Here is an 18,960-nt window from a genome sequence, read left to right on the forward strand (position 1 = left end):
CCTGTTTTAAAACCCCAATTTGAAACCCTAACTCTGTTGTGAAACCCTAATCCTGTCTTGAATCCCTAATCATGTTTTAAAACCTAAATTTGAAACCCTAACTCTGTTGTGAAACCCTAATCCTGTCTTGAATCCCTAATCATGTTTTAAAACCTAAATTTCTAAACCTAACCCTGTTTTGAAAACCTAGTTTGAGTCCTTAACCCAATTTGAACCCTACTATGAAACCCTAATCCTGTTTTCAAACTCAAAAACTCTCTTAAAACCCTACTTTGAAATCCTAATCCTGTTCCAAAACCCCAATTTGAAACCTATATCCTGTTTTAAAACCCCAATCTGAAAACCTAACCCTAGTTTTGAAACCCTAACCCTGTTTCAAAACCCTAATTTGAAACCCTGATCTTTAGTGTTTCAAATTAGGGTTTTAAAACAGGGTTAAGGTTTCAAATTAGGGTTTAAAAATAGGGTTAGGGTTTCAAACCAGGGTTAGGGTTTCAAAGTAGAGTTAGGGTTTTAAATTAGGGTTTCAAAACAGAGTTAGGGGTTCAAATTAGGGTATTAAAACAGGGTTAGGGTTTCAAAGTAGGGTTTCAAAACAGGGTTATGGTTTCACATTAGGGTTTTATAACAGGATTAGGGTTTCAAATTAGGGTTTCAAGAGCGTTTTATGGTTTGAGAACAGGATTAAGGTTAAAAATTAGGGTTTCAAAACAGGATTAGGTTTTAAAAGTAGGGTTTCAAAAGAGGATTACTGTTTCAAATGAAGTTTGAAAAACAGGGTTACGGTTTCAAATCTCATCTTCGGTCACGCCAATGAAGCGAATTCACGCCGAGTGTGTACACTCCTCCCGCGAGTAACGCGAGGTGAAAGTTAACGAAATGTTCCGGCGACGGCGACGATCATTTTACCCGCCGTCGTGCTGCTCAACAACTCCGGGACTTCGCGGTGAATTCCTGACGCCGATTGGCTGTTGCGACGCAGCCTCGTGCAAATTTACGGCTTGAGTAGGAAGAGCGAATTGCCGAAGAAGCAAATTTCCGCATCTTTCGCGTCGCCCTGCCTGAATTTGCGCTTATTCACGCATTTGCGTTGACTTCATATACAAACGCTTTCACACGAATATTTCACTTGACGTCCGGTGCGAAATAGTTTAATATTACACGTTGAAACTTGAAATTGTACGATACGAAACGCCAAAGCAAAAGACGTCTGACTCGAGCAGTCGTGATGAGTTGCCAGGCCAGCAAGAAGCTCGAGAGACACCCAAAGATGGCGAGAGAGTCAACGCGCGCAAAGCCGCCGTGCGCACGTCGGGTCGTCAACGGTCAAGTGTGACGCGCGGGCATGCCGGTGCGCCATCGGCCCTCGATCGCGCGCACCACGCGCACACGCACTCGCCGTCGGTGTCGGTCTCCTTACCAGTAGAGGAGCTTATTGTGCGCAATGGCGGGCGTTTTGTCCGACGCGCAGTTGATGCACCACATTGTTGTGCTTCGCCTCGCTCGTCCGCGCCAATGCAACGTTGAGCGGAGGAAGAGGAGGGAGAGGAGGAAGAGGAGCGAGGGGAGGGAGGGAGGGAGGCAGAGGAGGCGGGAGATGCGCGCCTTCCTCTCCTCCACATCCTCCTCTCCATCAATTGCAGATGATCACTCTTTACGTGGAACCACAAGATGTCATTTCATTGCAAAATTGATTTGAATTCATTTTAGTGACTGCGAGAAAAGGCGTCGTTAAATCACAGTTGCTTCTCATGATTACAACTTGAGTCACATTTGAAAAATTGCCACAAAAGCGCAGATTTTATTTTTATTTTTTTTCGTGACTTCCTCCGTCGAAAGTTGACGCTCGCGATTGGCTCTCACCGGTCATGTGGCATTCTGCCGAAGTCCAAACGTGACATATTTTTCCAAATATGACCTCCCAGCGCCACCTTGTGCTGCAATCTATTAGTGTGTCTGGGATTTTGAAAGAGTTAGCTACACTCGAGGACACATAAAAGAACATTTGACTTTTGGACATTCATTTATCTGGTTTGTCTTAAGAAGCGAAATTGTCTAAATTGTGCACGTTTGTCATTACATCAACACGGCGTCATGTTTTCCACACGTTGTACACATGACGCAACGAGCACATTTTTATTGTGTATCTACATTTCATCTCATTGAGTTATCCGTTTATCATTTGTGTCAAGAACAAATATGTGGTTAATTTTTTTAATTTGAAAGTTCCACTTTGCATTCATTCAAAATTACGAAAAGTCACCCAAATGTAATCCACTTCAACGAGTTCTATTGCTCTGAGAAAGTCATTGAAATAATTCCGTTTCTGTTACATTTCCAACAGGGCAACTTGTAAATGTAAACAGCTACTGTACCCTTCTCACAACACTGATTATTCTTGTTTTCTATGCGCAATGCACCCCCGCCTATTTGTAGCACCTTTTGCATTTTTTGGTTTTGTTTTGTTTTGTTTTTGGTAGATCCTACCCCTCGCCATTGGTTAAACGAGTCGTATCGAGGTCCGAAAATGCCCACAAGATGGCTTCAAAGCCCTGTCTTAATAAGAAATAAGTACAGTCATTGGTGTCAAGGAAGTATGTTGAAATGATACAGCTCGAATAAGAGAAAAGGAGGAGCTAAGTTTAACCTGTGTTGTTAGTGGAAGTACAGGAGAGTGCAGCGTGTATATCTCCATGTGCTCGTCGGTGCGTTTTGCGAAATCAAATAATCTGAAAGCCATTTTTTTAAGGGTCACTAAAAGGTCGGAGGTGAGCTGAAGCCTGACCGGTTATCGTTCGCACTCACAGAGAAACAAAACTGTACCATTTTTTTTTCCAGGGGAAAAAAAGGCTTAGCCCCCCCCCCAAAAAAAACATTTTCTGAATAAAAAAAAAGGATATTTTTTTTTAAATCCAAAATATTATACATCCATACCACTAAGCCTTTAAGTTGTAAAATAGTCACAACTTTACATACAAAAAATATTTGTATTGTTTCAAGATATAAAGTCGTTTTCTGCAACATATTCGTTATCATCATTTTGAGAGAAAAAAAAATTCTAAGGAAAAGGTTGTACAAAAGTCATATTTTTACAATTAATTTGTATTGTTTCATGAAGTCATTTCTTTAAGAGAAAAGTCATATTTTTACAAGAATTAATTTGTATTGTTTCAATACCTGAAGTCATTTCATTTTGGGAAAAAGTCATAATTTTACAAGAATTAATTTGTATTATTTCAATCCATGAAGTCATTTCATGATATTGTTTCATTCTCCAATTTGTTTAGCGAGACATTTCAAAAGCAGCATGTTAGCTTCATTCAACTGTCCGTAGGTGTAAATTTGAGGGTGAAAGCTCGTTTATTTATTTTTTTAATCCAATATGTGTCGTGATATTTACTGGCGACCAGCCCATTCTTTGTCTATGTACCCTGCAACCGGTCGGCGACCAGTCTGGGGTGTGAAATATTGTTTCCAAAGCCAGATTTTTGTTGTTGTTGTTTTTTAGAAAATGACTTTAAGTCTCCAAAGACTACAAAATATAAATATTATCATCATAAAATAATATTTTCTTTTATTCTACTAATTTATCTTGAAAAAAATGAGGTTTTTTTTGTCGTAGCAATATAACTTTTCTCTCACATTGTGACCCTTTCTTAAAAATAAATAAGACTTTTTACCTGAAGAAATCTGACTTCTTTCTTGAATAAAAATACTTTTCATTTTAATTTAATTCTAAAAACAAATACCTGCATGACTTTTAAAAAAAATATATAAATAAATATTTTGTTTTTACAATGGCAAAATAAGGACTTAAAAAAGAAAAAAGATTTTATTACAAAAATATGACTCGTGTAAAAGAAATCTTACTCCGCACAACCTTGACTTTCTTTTAAAAAGCTTTCTTCTATCCTCCCAAAGTATGACATCTCGAAAAATAAGAATTTCTTGAAAAAACATGACTTAACTCTCGCAGTATTACAACTTTTCTCCTTACTTGGTTGTTCCATTTCATACAAATGATTTAAGTAAATTCAAACTATTCTTCATCCTAAATATGACCTCTTTTGTCATCTCCCCACGAGAGGAAATCTGACACACACACACACACACACTTTTAGCCTGACAGCAGGAAGCCTGCATCGCCATGGCAACCCTTCACTTGACTCCTGCGACCAAGCCCCTCCCTTCTGTCCCTCCCCATCGCGTTGCATGGCAACCGTCGCCGAGCAACGTCCATCCTCACCACCCTCTCTGTCTCTCTCTCTCGTCGTCTTTGCTTCTCTGTCGCTCTCTCTTTTTGCCTCTGTCTCACTCGCTTTCCGTCTGATGGTCAAAGTTGAATTCTGGGATTGTGAGTGATGGATTGCAGAGAAGAGAAGAGGGCAGGAACGAGAGATGGAAAAGGAGAGGAGCGAAAGGGTGACAGTGAGGCGGGGAAAGCGGGAGGCGTAAGAGAAACGAAGGACACACGAGGGAGGAGGAGGCTGGAAAGGATGGAGGAAGTGAGAAGGGAAGGAAATGAGGAGGAAGGACGGACGGGAAGGCAGAGAGAGGGAAAAAAACTACGCTCCTGAACGCAACACGAGTCAGCATCCTCAGCCTCTTGACGCCTCGAGTGACCCCCGACCCGGAGAGGCACGATGAGGGGGATGTGTGTGTGTCTGCTTATGTATGCACGTGTGCTTCAAGTTTATGTTTGTGTCAATGCATTTTTTTTTAGTTTGTGTGTGTTTGTTTGTGTGTCTGTATGGGTCTGTGTTTGTGTACGTGTGTGTCTGTCTGTGGGTGTTTGTGTGCATGCATGTGTGTTTTTGTGGTAGTGTGTGTGTCTTTATTAGTGTTTTTGTCCATGTGTGTGTGTGTTTGTGTCTCTGTGTGTGGCTGTTTGATTTTGAGTGTGTATGTGTCTGCGTGTGCACGTGTGTCTATGTGAGTTGTTTGTTTTTTCTCGCTTGTATGTATGCATGTTTGTGTGTGTGTGTGTTTGTGCGAGTGTGTCTGTCCATGTGTGTAAGTGCGCGTGCGGTTAACCGAGCCAGTGACGTGTCCTTCACAACGTGTGCACAACTTTTTGGCAAAAGTCTCGTCGCGTTTTGATTGACAGCCGCTCCAATCGCTCTGATTGGATGCCGTCTGTCATCTCCCACCCGTGTACTGACTGGACGCTGCAGCTGATGTTTGTTTCAGCTTTTTAAAAAAGTTATATTGCACGACGACGGCTCCTCAAAATCAGGCCTCAAGAAGAAGTCGAATCCGAGCAGTCTCGTTCCCTATGCTCCTTGAAGGCAACGCAAGCGCGACAGGACAATCGGGACTCCGCGACTGGACGCCACATCCATAACAAAAGTCTGAAGGTCAATAAAAAATTAAAAACAAATAAAAAAGCATTAACTGGAAAAACGGACGCGCAACACTTATGTAGCGCCGCCTTGAGAAATGAGTTTAAGTCGTATCTCAAATCACAGTCATGAAATCCGTTCCAGCCTCCACAAAGAACACAACATTTTTTTTGCGATATTTTTAATAAGTCACTGTTCAGTTCCCACTCAGTGACGCTGCGAATGTGAGTGCGAACGGTCGTCCGTGTCTATGTGTGCCCTGCGACTGACTGGCGACCAGTTCAGGGTGGAGTACGCCTTTCGCCCCGAGTCAGCTGGGATAGGCTCCAGCGCCCTGCAACCCTAACCAGGATAAGCGCTGTTGAAAATGGATGGATGGATAAAAAATAATAATAATAATAACCCAAATAGTTATAACCAGGGCCGGTTCTAGGAATGCATATTTGAGGGGGGATCATGTGACAGCATATTTTTATTTCATTTTATTATTTATCATCATTATTTATTATGCCACTAACTTAGCAATTCCTACACAGCATCTTTCACGACTTGATTTCATGTAAAAAAAAAAAAACTCCAATAACACGCAGGTACTGTACTGGCTATCGCTAACAGCGCACTTGCTACTCACTTGTCATTAAAGCACAACTGCACGGCAAGCTTTGCTCGTCCAGCCACTGCGACGTTAGCTTTAGCACCCGTGCAAGTGAAACGGAACGCTCCAATAACAGTAATACGCAAATGAACACCAAACAAAAACATTTCAGAGATTAAACCGTTTTTAGTGCACTCATGAAAATAGTGGCAAATTGAAAACTTGTATGACTTTTTCTCCCTCAGCTTTTTTTTTTTTTTTTTACATTAATACAATTTCACTCTCTTTGTGCTTACATTTAGTTGTTTGGGTGTGTGAACGGCAGGGGGTTACTGTGAATGTCACACATGCGCAAATCACGTAAATTAGACTCCCCTAACAATAACGTTGTACACATACATACAATATTATTAAATGTTTAGGGCATTTTATCATATGTTTATCATATTTCCTTAAACAATAAATAACTTTGTGGCCATTTATATACAGTCTCGCTGCAGACAGCTTGTGTGCAACTTGGCCATCAGGGGGCAGTACAATACAGTCATGCAGACACAAACGAAGAAGAGTTTCACAACTACTGTGAGCCACCCAGTAAGCTGCAGTATTCATCGTCAAAAAAGTTTGTTCAAAGGGCAGAATATGACGTAGAAATCTTATCTCTCTATGAATCAAAGCACAAATAAAAAGTGACGATCGGCGAGCCAGAGGAGCAGAGTCGACCCGTCAGTCGAAAAATGCGCACAGTCGGCAATTCTGCACGCAACTCAATCCACTTTCCAAACAGCCGCAGTATCATTGGCGCCATCCAAACAGTGCACGAGCGTCATCTACTGACACCTTGCCGTGCGTTTGTCGTTATGGGATGCGCTCGTATCGTCAAGTGTTCGTCACGACGGGGGCTTGACTCCGTGCTCTTCCCACGTTAGATGGCGACGGAAAAAAAAAAGAAGTTTGCTTTCTTGTTCAATGCACAAATGCAAAATCCTCTTTTTGTATCTAACGCTTATATATTTCTTTATTTCTTCTACTGAAAACATCTTACTTTATTTTAAGACAGTTTTCTACATTTTCGGCAAAACAAAATGACTTGGTGTAAGATACACATTTTAAGAATCTTATGAAGTCAATGCATACTAGTTCCACTAGCAGATTTTTTCAATCCAAAAAATGTACCCCCCCCCCAAATAAATTTTAAAAAATCTGCCAGTGGAACTAGTATGAATTGACTTGATAAGATTCCTAAAATAAGATTTTGCATCCTAAACCAAGTCCTTTTGTCTTGCTTAAAATGTAGGGAAAAAAAGCCAAAACTGTCTTAAAAATAATGAAAGTAAGATGTCCATCCATCCATCCATCCATCCATCCATTTTCTACTGCTTATCCGGGTCGGGTCGCGGGGGCAGTAGCTTTAGCAGGGACGCCCAGACTTCCCTCTCCCCAGCCACTTCATCCAGCTCTTCCGGGGGGATCCCGAGGCGTTCCCAGGCCAGCCGAAGGACGTAGTCTCTCCAGCGTGTCCTGGGTCGTCCCCGGGGTCTCCTCCCGGTAGGACGTGCCCAGAACACCTCACCAGGGAGGCGTCCAGGAGGCATCCGAATCAGATGCCCCAGCCACCTCATCTGGCTCCTCTCAATGCGGAGGAGCAGCGGAGAGGGCATGCCACCCTTTTCCGACTGAGGACCATTGTCTCAGATTTGGAGGTGCTGATTCTCAACCCAGCCGCTTCACACTCGGCTGCGAACTGCTCCAATGAGAGTTGGAGGTCACGGCTTGATGAAGCCAACAGAACCACATCATCTGCAAAAAGCAGAGATGCAATACTGAGGCCACCAAACCGGACCCCCTCTACGCCTCGGCTGCGCCTAGAAATTCTGTCCATAAAAGTTATGAACAGAATCGGCGACAAAGGGCAGCCTTGGCGGAGTCCAACCCTCACCGGGAACGAGTCCGACTTACTGCCGGATATGCGGACCAAACTCTGACTCCGGTCGTACAGGGACCGAACAGCCCGTATCAGGGGGTTCTGTACCCCATAATCCCGAAGCACCCTCCACAGGACTCCCCGAGGGACACGGTCGAACGCCTTCTCCAAGTCCACAAAACACATGTAGACTGGTTGGGCGAACTCCCATGCACCCTTGAGGACCCTGCTGGTCCACTGTTCCACGGCCAGGACGAAAACCACACTGCTCCTCCTGAATCTGAGATTCGACTTCCCGACGGACCCTCCTCTCCAGCACTCCTGAATAGACCTTACCAGGGAGGCTGAGCAGTGTGATTCCCCTGTAGTTGGAACACACCCTCCGGTCCCCCTTCTTAAAAAGGGGGACCACCACCCCAGTCTGCCAATCCAGAGGCACTGTCCCCGATGTCCACGCGATGTTGCAGAGGCGTGTCAACCAGGACAGCCCCACAACATCCAGAGCCTTTAGGAACTCCGGGCGAATCTCATCCATCCCCGGGGCCCTGCCACCGAGGAGCTTTTTAACTACCTTTGTGACCTCAAACCCAGAGATAGGAGAGCCCACCTCAGAGAACCCACACTCTGCTTCCTCATGGGAAGGCGGTGGAATTGAGGAGGTCTTCGAAGTATTCTCCCCACCGACTCACAACGTCCCGAGTCGAGGTCAGCAGCGCCCCATCCCCACTATACACAGTGTTGGTGGTGCACTGCTTTCCTCTCCTGAGACGTCGGATAGTGGACCAGAATTTCCTCGAAGCCGTCCGGAAGTCTTTCTCCATGGCCTCACCGAACTCCTCCCATGCCCGAGTTTTTGCTTCAGCGACCACCAGAGCTGCATTCCGCTTGGCCAGCCGGTACCCATCAGCTGCCTCAGGAGTCCCACAGGCCAAAAAGGCCCGATAGGACTCCTTCTTCAGCTTGACGGCATCCCTCACCGTTGGTGTCCACCAACGGGTTCGGGGATTGCCGCCACGACAGGCACCGACCACCTTACGGCCACAGCTCCGGTCGGCCGCCTCAGCAATGGAGGCGCGGAACATGGTCCACTCGGACTCGATCTCCCCCGCCTCCCCCGGAACATGAGCAAAGTTCTGTCGGAGGTGGGAGTTGAAACTCCTTCTGACAGGGGATTCTGCCAGACGTTCCCAGCAGACCCTCACAATACGTTTGGGCCTGATCGACTTTGTGGTCGTGTCATCGGACTTGCGGCCGCATGTCTTGGACACACCACCTGGTGGTGAGTTGGCTCCGATGGTGGGGGAAGATGCCGGTCCGAAAGTAAGATGTTTTCAGTAGAAATAAGATAAATTTACTAGGTGTTATTTTGTGCTTTGATTTGGGCAATTTTGCTAATTGGAGTTTGAAAAAAGTATAAGCACTGAAATTCATCCAAAATGGCAGCTTTAAGCCACAATAGCCGACTTCCTGTTCAGTTGGATCTTTGAGACTTTTTCGCGGGTCCTGTCACGACAGAAACGCTTGCCCAATTTCGCCTCGATCGCTAAAACTGGTGTGGGGGCGGCTAATTATTTTTCCAAATTCCCAGGAGTTGCAACCGCTAAAATTTCACAATGCCAGAACTGTGAGGCAGATGTGCTAACCGGGCGTCCACCGTGCCGCCTACATTAAAATCATACAGCCAATAAAGGGAACTGTATCTATAAGACTGAATCCGTGAGAAGTGAACCGCGATATAGCGAGGGATTACTGCACTCACACAGTCAGCAGTATTGGCAGCAGTAATAGCAAAATTTAGGAGTATTAGCAGCATTGCATATAGCGCTTAGCAGTCAATTAGTCGTATGAGTGTAAGTTAGTCAGGACATAGCTGATGTTGAGCAGTGAGTAATAAATCCATAACAATACTGCTCATGTTCAGGTATGCAAACGTGCTAAAAATAGCCAATACATGTCAGCTGCGTGCTGCATGAATTATTGAGCGCAGTGCACTTGAGTGTCTTCATGCGTCGCTTCACTTCGGTGGCCTTATTTTCCCCTTCTTCACGGTGACAACGACCTAAACGCAGCAGAAGCAAAATTTGCAAACAAAATGTCAAAATGCAAATAAAAAGTTAGCTGTGCTAGCATTTCACCTCATTTAACAGCACAAGCAAAATTAGAATTTGACATCATTTATCTGCAGTCGAAAAGTTAGCATTCGAAATTGTTAGCGGCAGCGGAGTTAGCATTTGACATTCATTAGCAGTATTAGCGAAGTTAGCATTCGACATCCTAACCCATTTGTTATCAGCAGTACCACAGCTAAACATCGATCAGCGGGCGCAAAGATAGCAAATAGCAAGCAAATCATAAAATAGCAACATAAAGCTAGCCGCACCATGAGTAGCAGCAGCAAAGTTAGCTTTTCACGTTCGTTAACAGCACGAGCAAATTGAGCATTCAACATCCGTGACCTCAAGTAGCAAACTTTGGTAATATGACAAAATAACAACAATAACTGTTAATGAATGTGCAGCGGCTTGTGTAGCATGTAGCATTATAAGTCACGGGTGTTTTCATTCCGACACATCCATTACGACGCAATCGTTTGTTTATTGTTGTATTATCGGTATTCTGCAGTGACCTCAGTTATAATGCACACACACACACACACACACACACACGGCCTTACTCACAAATACATACTCACACATACACCAGCATGAATACACACACACACACTTAAATATAATACGCTCACATTACTCACACGTACACGTGTAAGTACACGCTCATTAGACATGCGCACACCCGCGCATGTACGCACGCGCATGCATAAGCACACGCCCTCACCTAAGTACACGCCACACGCACGCACACACACACACACGTGGCGCAATGTCAAACCACACACAGATGCTGAGCAGTGTCTTACCTCTGTGTCGACAATGAAGACAACTTCCACACGCACACACTTGTATTTGTGTCTCCTCCTCTTGCGCTCTCATCTCCCTTTGCCCTTCTCTCTCTCTCTCTCTCTTTCTGTTCCCTTGCTTTGTGTGTCGCTCGGCCACACCCCCGACTCGGATGCTGTCCCTCGCCTCTCTCTCGCTTCCTTCCAGTCGGATGCGTCTTCCCCTCCCTCCTTTCCTCCCCTGCTTCCTTCGCCTCCCTCCCCGAGACGCAACATGCTTGCGTCGCTGACAGCCAGCCACGTGTCTGCTTTTCATTTCTCACTGTCCACTCCGCGCACACACACGCACACACAGTCTAATGCTAATTAGGATGTTAGCTTCGTCAAGGGCCCTAAATCACAAACTCAAGGCCCGGGGGCCAGATCCGGCCCACCGCATCTTGCTGTGTGCCCCGCAAAAAGCAAAACATGTGTGTCAACTTCCATGATTCTTGCTTAAATTCCAAAATTTTAAATGATCTTCACTTTAAATTATGTTCCGATTTTGCAAGCTTTTTTTTTTTTTTTATTGTCACCAATGCCCCTTTTAAAATACATTGAATAATAGTTGAACAAACAATTTTTAGCGGCTTTAGATTTCAAAACTAGTTACCCATCAGTTTGCGGGTCGATGAGGACAACACGTCCTACCTGTGTAAGGGGGACCAGGATCCAGAGGAGCGCAGACAAAACGGAAGGCAAAGCCGGCAGATGCCGGAAATGCAAAACATGCCAGTAATCGGCGCTTGGACGTTCGCGTTCACAAACGTCGGCAAAAATCTCCTGACGTCCTCTGAGCGGATCCCAGGAGATGCGGAGAAATGTCAGCCGTCCACGCGCAACATTGCGGAGCGTCACGTGTCAGAGGCGACCGGAATGCTCAGACGTCCGCCGCATAAACTCATGTGGGGACGGAATACGTACATTGGCCCCGCTGTGACGTCACAGTCTGGCAATGTTGAGAATGGCCGTTCACAAACAGAATTTAGTTTTTCCAAGTCGATAAAAAGTCATATTGCAAGAATTTTTTTTTTTTTAAAGAAAGATGAAAGATTTTTTGTCATAGTCATAATCTTCAAAGAATAAAGATGTAATTTTTCACAAACAAAGCAGTATTTTGCTGTAAAAATGTCATAATGTTCCAAAAATCAATTTGTATTAAAGTTTTTTTTTATTTTTTTTTTTTAATCATTCCAAAAAATTCATATTCTCTTTGGATAAAAAGTAATATCTTCGTTTATCTTTTTTTTTTTTTTTTTTTTTAAAAGAAAAATCCTAATCTTATGACAATAAAGTTTGATTTTTAAAGCAGTTTTTTCTTTCAGAAAAAACACCCTCAAAAAAGAGTTTGTAAAACAGTAATAATATAACAATACCAATAATTAATTATTTCTCAAATCATCGGTGTTTTCAGAAAAAAAAGTTGTGTCTTTTTTATGAGACACAAAAAATATTTAAGGAACTATAATAAAATCAGAATATTATAAGAATGAATGTATTATTAAAAAGTTACATATTTTTGGATTCAACTAGATTTTTTTCCATCATTCGAACGAAATGCCACACTATCACCCATTACGCCTCGCTCAGTGCCGCTGTTCTGGTTAGCAACAGCGTTAAGGCAGCGAATTGTGACTTGAGGCAGAGGGACGGCCACTATTTGACGAAACACGGGATTTCGTAGTCCTGCTCTTTGGGGAATTTCCGGTCCCAGGCGATACTTCATAATCCAGGTTTCTTAATCCACGGCGGTACTTCCAAATCCAGACATTTATAGCATTTCCTGTCCGTGGTGGTACTTCCTAAAGCGGCTGGTTCTGTTCCAGGTACTACTTTCTCGTCTTTGTGGTCCACCTCCTGTTGCAGTTGGTACTTCTTCTTGCTATGGTTCATCAAATCCAGGTTTTACTACCTATTCCAAGTTGTACTTCCAAGTCCACATGGTACTTCCAAATCCTGGTGGTACTGCTTCCTGTTTCATGCTGTTCCCGATGGCACAAATTCATACAAATGGTACTCCGAATCCAGTTGCTTCCTCTTGGTGGTACTTTTTCCTCGTGGTGTGACTTTATTCTCCAGGTGGCACTTCCTGCTTCTGGCGGTGCTCGTGTCCTCGGTGGCACTTGCTGCTAACGGTGGACTTGGATTGCTTTTGCGCCGAAGTGGTTTTGATGTGTGAATGTGCTGCTCGGTTCTTTCTGCAGACTGGGAAATCTCTTCCTCTTCCTGCTGTCACTCACCAAACTCGCTAAAACTTTAATCCAATTAACTGCCGACGCGCCTCCTTCCAGTCGATTGATTTAGATTGAGATTGAATCTAGGCGGTAGTTCCCGTTTCAGGCTGTATGTCCTGATCGAGGCGGTACTTCCTGTTTCAGGTGGTACTTCCTTTTCCAGATTGGACTTCTTGCGCTTGGTGTTACTTTCAAATTCAGGCAGCACTTCCTTTTGTGGGCGGTACTTCCCATTCCAGGCGGTGCTTCTTGTACCAGGTGGTACTTCCTGTTCAAAGTGGTACTTCCTGTTCCAGGTGGTAATTCCTATGGAAAGAGGTACTTCCTAATCCAGGTCGTTTTTGCTGCTCAGTTGTCTTTGCAACTCCCTTCTCATTCCCGATTGTTTGTGAGTTGAGCTCGTGTAGTATTCGTTTGGACGAGTGCGTGTATGTGTGTGCGTTACGTTGCCACGGGAACAAGCTAAGGATTGCGGGTAGTGACAAGTGATTCAAGACTAAACGCACCAATCATTTCTCCAGAAACTTTAATCTGAGCCCCAAGCAACGTCCTCATCATTCTTTTGACAATGTTCACTGACATTCTGCACGTTTTCATTTCATTACAATGCTTTTTGTGAACTGCTCTTAAAATAATATATTGCCATGTATTATAGCATCCAAGGTCACGTTCTCTTCAAATAATTCACAAAAAAACTATTTACATATGAGCAGGAAATGCAGAGAATCAGAAAAAGAAGTAACATGACGTGTGTGTGTGTGTGTGTATGCGTGTGCGTGTGTTAATGCAGCAGCAGGTACAGTGACGCTGGCTGTTGCCATGGTAACAGTCACACTTAAAAATGTGCATGAAAGAAAAAAATGATAATAATAACTATCATCATCATCATCAGTAAAACATAAAATCAGTTTTTGGGGAGGGTCATTTAAAGGTCTTAGCCATCAAATCCATTTTTTTCCTAATATTTTATGCATAACAAAGGTCAAAATGAGTTGCAAAGCGGTTGGATTTGAAGTTGCCGTCATTGCATAAGGTTGCAAAGCGGTTGGATTTGAAATTGCCGTCATTGTGTCGTACTTTCCTCAATTATTATTCAAGTACCCGCCCACTCAACTCAGCGGAACGGCAAGACGGTATTTCTGGGTTTTAAGCGACCGGATCTCAGCCACACTCGATATGTATACATATGTTGTGTTTTTTTAACAATCATTATATTTCTGATTTTGAATGTTACCATTGGATGAAAATAGCATTGTCGCCAGCGAGGAATGTCGCGCGCAGGTTCCTCCTCGTAATATTCCCATCGTTGAATTTTCATCCAGGTCCCCTTTCAGATCGCGCTCCCTGCTAGTGGGCCGACAATCCGACGCTTGCTGAATTGTGCTTCCCAATGAAAGTAAGACATCGAATAGTCCAAACACGATGTCGTTACGATCGCTGTGCTGCCGCGGGCCACAAGACGCCATGATTTCGCCAAGGACCAAGGCTGCTTTTCGATATTTAAATGAAGAATAAGAGTGATCCAATCAGTGCAAATCTGATTTACATAAGAAATATGAATGGGAAATCTGTCCGTCTCAATTGCCAGGCGTAAAAGACCGACTAGAATAGCTTGACATCCTGGGCATTTCCAACCCAAAATATCTGGCAAACCCGATAAAAGGGTATCAAAGATTATGAAAAAAAATAGTTGGCATGGGAACTTCAAACAATTTATATTTTATCCAGAACGACGAAACAAAGAGAATCTGACATTTGCGCTCTCTTTAAATTGCAGCGTCGACTTCAGCTTTACAGATGCCACGTCACGTCATGTGACACACAGTGCTATTTATCCAGAACGTCTTTCATACGTCATTTCCCCCTCAAAATTGGAGCATCCGAGCCATCGTGGAGGACCTGGCATTTTCCTGCACATGCGGACGTTGCGCTCTACAATTAGATCGTTTGATGACTTTTTCAACACTAATGTCAGGTGAAAGTAACAATTGATTTCAACACAAAAGGCCAGGGAGAAATGACTGTTGGATATTTCCGGTTCTCCCTTTCCTTTTTGTTCCACCTCTGATACTGCTTAGGAAGTGGGATAATTGTCCTTTAACACGCAATTCTACCCGAGCCGCGATATTGCCACAACTGATCAGAATCAGACCATGTGAAAGGTGCTGTAATAAATCATTACAGCCGCATGCAGACTTTTGAAATATGCTGTAAATTGTCTATGTACTGTAGCTTTATGCACATGGAGTGGTAGCTTGCTAGCATGCAAATCAACACAGCAAATTGCAACCAATCAGTGAGGCCCTGAGTGCGATATCAGCAGTGTTGGGAAATGTACTTTGGAAATGTAGTTGCTTACAATTACAAGCTGCAAATGTAACAGTGTGTAACTATGTCAACGGCTTTGTCAAAGTAATAGAACTAGTTACATTTGATGACTTTTCTTAATTTTGAATGAATTCATCAACAGGACCCTTGGATGTTTCCTCAAAAAAAGTGGATTAGCATTGATCATGATTTTGGAATTAATTGTTCTCCACACAAATAATAAACTCATAACGAAACGTGATGAAATGTAAACACATAAAAAATGCATTTGTTGCATTATATGTGTACAGCATGTGGAAAACATGATACCATGTTGACCTAATGACAAACGTGCACAATTTAGACAATATTGCTTCATATGACAAACCAGATAAGTGAATATTGCATAAAAAGTCAAAAATTATAAAGATCAAACAGTTCCAAAGTATGTTTTTATGTGTTGCAAAGTGTAACTATGAGTGTAACCTTTTCAAAATATCAGACAAACTAATTGGAGGTCATATTTGGAAAAATATGTCATGTTTGAATGACACATGGCCAAAGAGAGCCAATCACAAGTTTTGGCTTGAGAAGGAGGAAGTGACATAAAAAGAAAATCTGAGCTTTTGCGGCGATTTTTCAAATGTAATTAAAATTGTAAAAATTGATATTTCCAAAAGCAACTTCAATTTAATTGCACATATTCTCCCAGGAATATAATGGATAGTTACATTCATTTTGTAATTAAATTACGTAATCTTTTTACATGTAATTAGTTACTCCCCAACATTGGATATCACAATCAATCATTGATCAATAAAGACGATCCTTGAGTGTTTTTTTTTTTTTATGTTTTTTTTTACTATCATTGTCAATGTTATAGCTAGCGTGTGTCGGCACCTGTTAATCTTGTGCTGGGTACAAACAACTGTTTTGGTGAGCTAGCAACAACGTTGGCATGACAACTTGCTAAAAGTCATTATTGCAGTCGACGTCGGTGCAAGTTTGTTCCATTTGGCTTTAGCTCCGTTGCTAACACGCATTAGCTTGCTGAAATTGTTGTTGTCTTGTCAGCAACGTGTATCCGGAAGGAAACCACCGCCATAAATACCTGGCAATAATAGCGGGAAGTGCAATTCGTCCTTAAATTTAAAATGAAAATATGTCGTGGGGATTTATAGGATGCTAATTCATGGGCATGCTAACTACTAGCCAAGTAATGATAAAAAAAAAAAGGTTCCTTGTTGGAATATTATACTATACCATTTTACTTACTCGTCTAATAATAATAATAATAATAATAATAACAATGCAACAATTATTTCAATTTATTCTGTGACTACACTGATTGTCACAATCTAATTTTCATAGCAACATTAATGCGACATCATTTAAAATGTCTAATATTACAATATTTTTTCCCTCTAAGAGGAAACCAACACTAAAATTAGCACGACAGTTGCAGCATCTTGTCATTTGGCGATAGTGCAATGAGAGAAGACTAGAAATGTCAAATTTTAGGCAACATTGTTCGAATATCATGTCATCATATTCTTGTTATAATTTGTTTGGGATGGAATATTAGCAACAAGACAGGGAAGAGGCCTTAACAACATATTCCGGAAGTATAGAATGAACAAATTTAATTTTTTTGCCACAAAACTGAACTCGTGTATGTATGGCAAAAACAAACAAAAAAAATCTCTATTTACAATTTGCCACAATGTGAAACGAGCGACTTGTGCGTTACTGTAAAATTCAGTAAAAGAAGCACAAACAAACTCGGAACGAGACTTTTGCGTTTCGACAACTGAGGTCAACATTCCAGAAAATGATCGTGGTTTTCAACATTTTTCAATCAAGACTCTATAGCTGAAGTCAGACAAACGTGACGAGAGAAGCATTGTTCCAAGAGGTGACTCATCCGCTACAATAATTAACAAGTGCAAATCAGTCTACAACCCCAATTCCAATGAAGTTGGGATGTTGTGTTAAACATAAATAAAAACAGAATACAATGATTGCAAATCATGTACAACCTATATTTAATTGAATACACTACAAAGACAAGATATTTAATGTTCAAACTTTATTGCTTTTAGCAAATAATCATGAACTTCGAATTTTATGGCTGCAACACATTGCAAAAAGGCTGGGACAGGTGGCAAAACAGACTGAGAAAGTTGAGGAATGCTCATCAAACACCTGTTTGGAACGTCTCACAGGTGAACAGGCTAATTGGGAACAGGTGGGTGCCATGATTGGCTAGAAAAGGAGCTTCCCTGAATTGCTCAGTCATTCACAAGCAAAGATGGGGCGAGGTTCACCTCTTTGTGAACAAGTGCGTGAGAAAATAGTCCAACAGTTTAAGGACAACGTTTCTGAACGTACAATTGCAAGAAATTTAGGGAATTCATCATCTACGGTCCATAATATCATCAAAAGGTTCAGAGAATCTGGAGAAATCACTGCATGTAAGCAGCAAGGCCGAAAACCAACATTGAATGCCCGTGACCTTCGAGCCCTCAGGCGGCACTGCATCAAAAACCGACATCAATGTGTAAAGGATATCACCACATGGGCTCAGGAACACTTCAGAAAACCAATCATCCATCCATCCATTCTCCTCACACGGGTCACGGGCGTGCTGGAGGCTATCCCAGCTATCATCGGACAGGAGGCAGGGTACACCCTGAACTGGTTGCCAGCCAATCGCAGGGCACATATAAACAAACAACCATTCACACCTATGGGCAATTTAGAGTCGTCAATTAACCTTGCATGCATGTTTTTGGGATGTGGGAGGAAACCGGAGTGCCCGGAGAAAACCCACGCAGGCATGGGGAGAACATGCAAACTCCACACAGGCGGGGCCGAGGATTGAACCCTGGTCCTCAGAACTGTGAGGCAGATGCTATAACCAGTCGTCCACCGTGCCGCTTCAGAAAACCAATGTCAGTAAATACAGTTTGGCGCTACATCCGTAAGTGCAACTAGAAAATCTACTATGTAAAGCAAAAGCCATTTATCAACAACACCCAGAAACGCCGCCGGCTTCTCTGGGCCCGAGCTCATCTTCTTGTTTTTGGAAATTGTGGACGTCGTGTCTTCCGGGCCAAAGAGGAAAAGAACCATCCGGACGCAAAGTTCAAAAGCCAGCATCTGTGATGGTATGGGGCTGTGTTGGTGCCAATGGCATGGGTAACTTACACATCTGTGAAGGCACCATTCATGCTGAAAGGTACATACAGTTTTTGGAGAAACATGCTGCCATCCAAGCGACGTCTTTTTCATGCTTATTTCAGCAAGACAATGCCAAACCACATTCTGCACGTGTTACAACAGCGTGGCTCCGTAGTAAAAGAGTGCAGGTACTAGACTGGCCTGACTGCTGTCCAGACCTGTCTCCCATTGAAAATGTGTGGCACATTATGAAGCGTAAAATACGACAACGGAGACCCCGGACTGTTGAAGCTGTACATCGAGCAAGAATGGGAAAGAATTGCACCTACAAAGCTTCAACAATGAGTGTCCTCAGTTCCCAAAAGAAAAGGTGATGTAACACAGTGGTAAACATGACCCTGTCCCAGCTTTTTTGGAATAAAAAGCCATAAAATTTGAAG

The 18,960-nt window shown here is 42.8% G+C and overlaps 1 protein-coding gene across 7 annotated transcripts in view; it reads right to left on the bottom strand.

The window, feature by feature from the left end:
- The window catches only part of LOC133479524 (IQ motif and SEC7 domain-containing protein 1-like), a 78,317-nt gene that overhangs the window by 26,927 nt on the left and 32,430 nt on the right, over positions 1 to 18,960 (bottom strand). The window contains exon 1 of one of the 7 annotated variants that reach the window (XM_061777090.1): positions 11,448 to 11,968. The exons of 5 other annotated variants lie outside the window; for them this stretch is intronic. In XM_061777090.1, coding sequence (XP_061633074.1) covers positions 11,448 to 11,527 — 80 coding nt within the window. In that variant the 5' untranslated portion in view covers positions 11,528 to 11,968. Of the gene's footprint in view, positions 1 to 1,420; positions 2,311 to 11,447; positions 11,969 to 18,960 lie in introns of those variants that run through there. One more of the 7 variants, XM_061777175.1, reaches the window with a different exon arrangement.

Source organism: Phyllopteryx taeniolatus, chromosome 1, assembly GCF_024500385.1.
Source record: "Phyllopteryx taeniolatus isolate TA_2022b chromosome 1, UOR_Ptae_1.2, whole genome shotgun sequence".
NCBI lineage: Eukaryota > Metazoa > Chordata > Actinopteri > Syngnathiformes > Syngnathidae > Phyllopteryx > Phyllopteryx taeniolatus.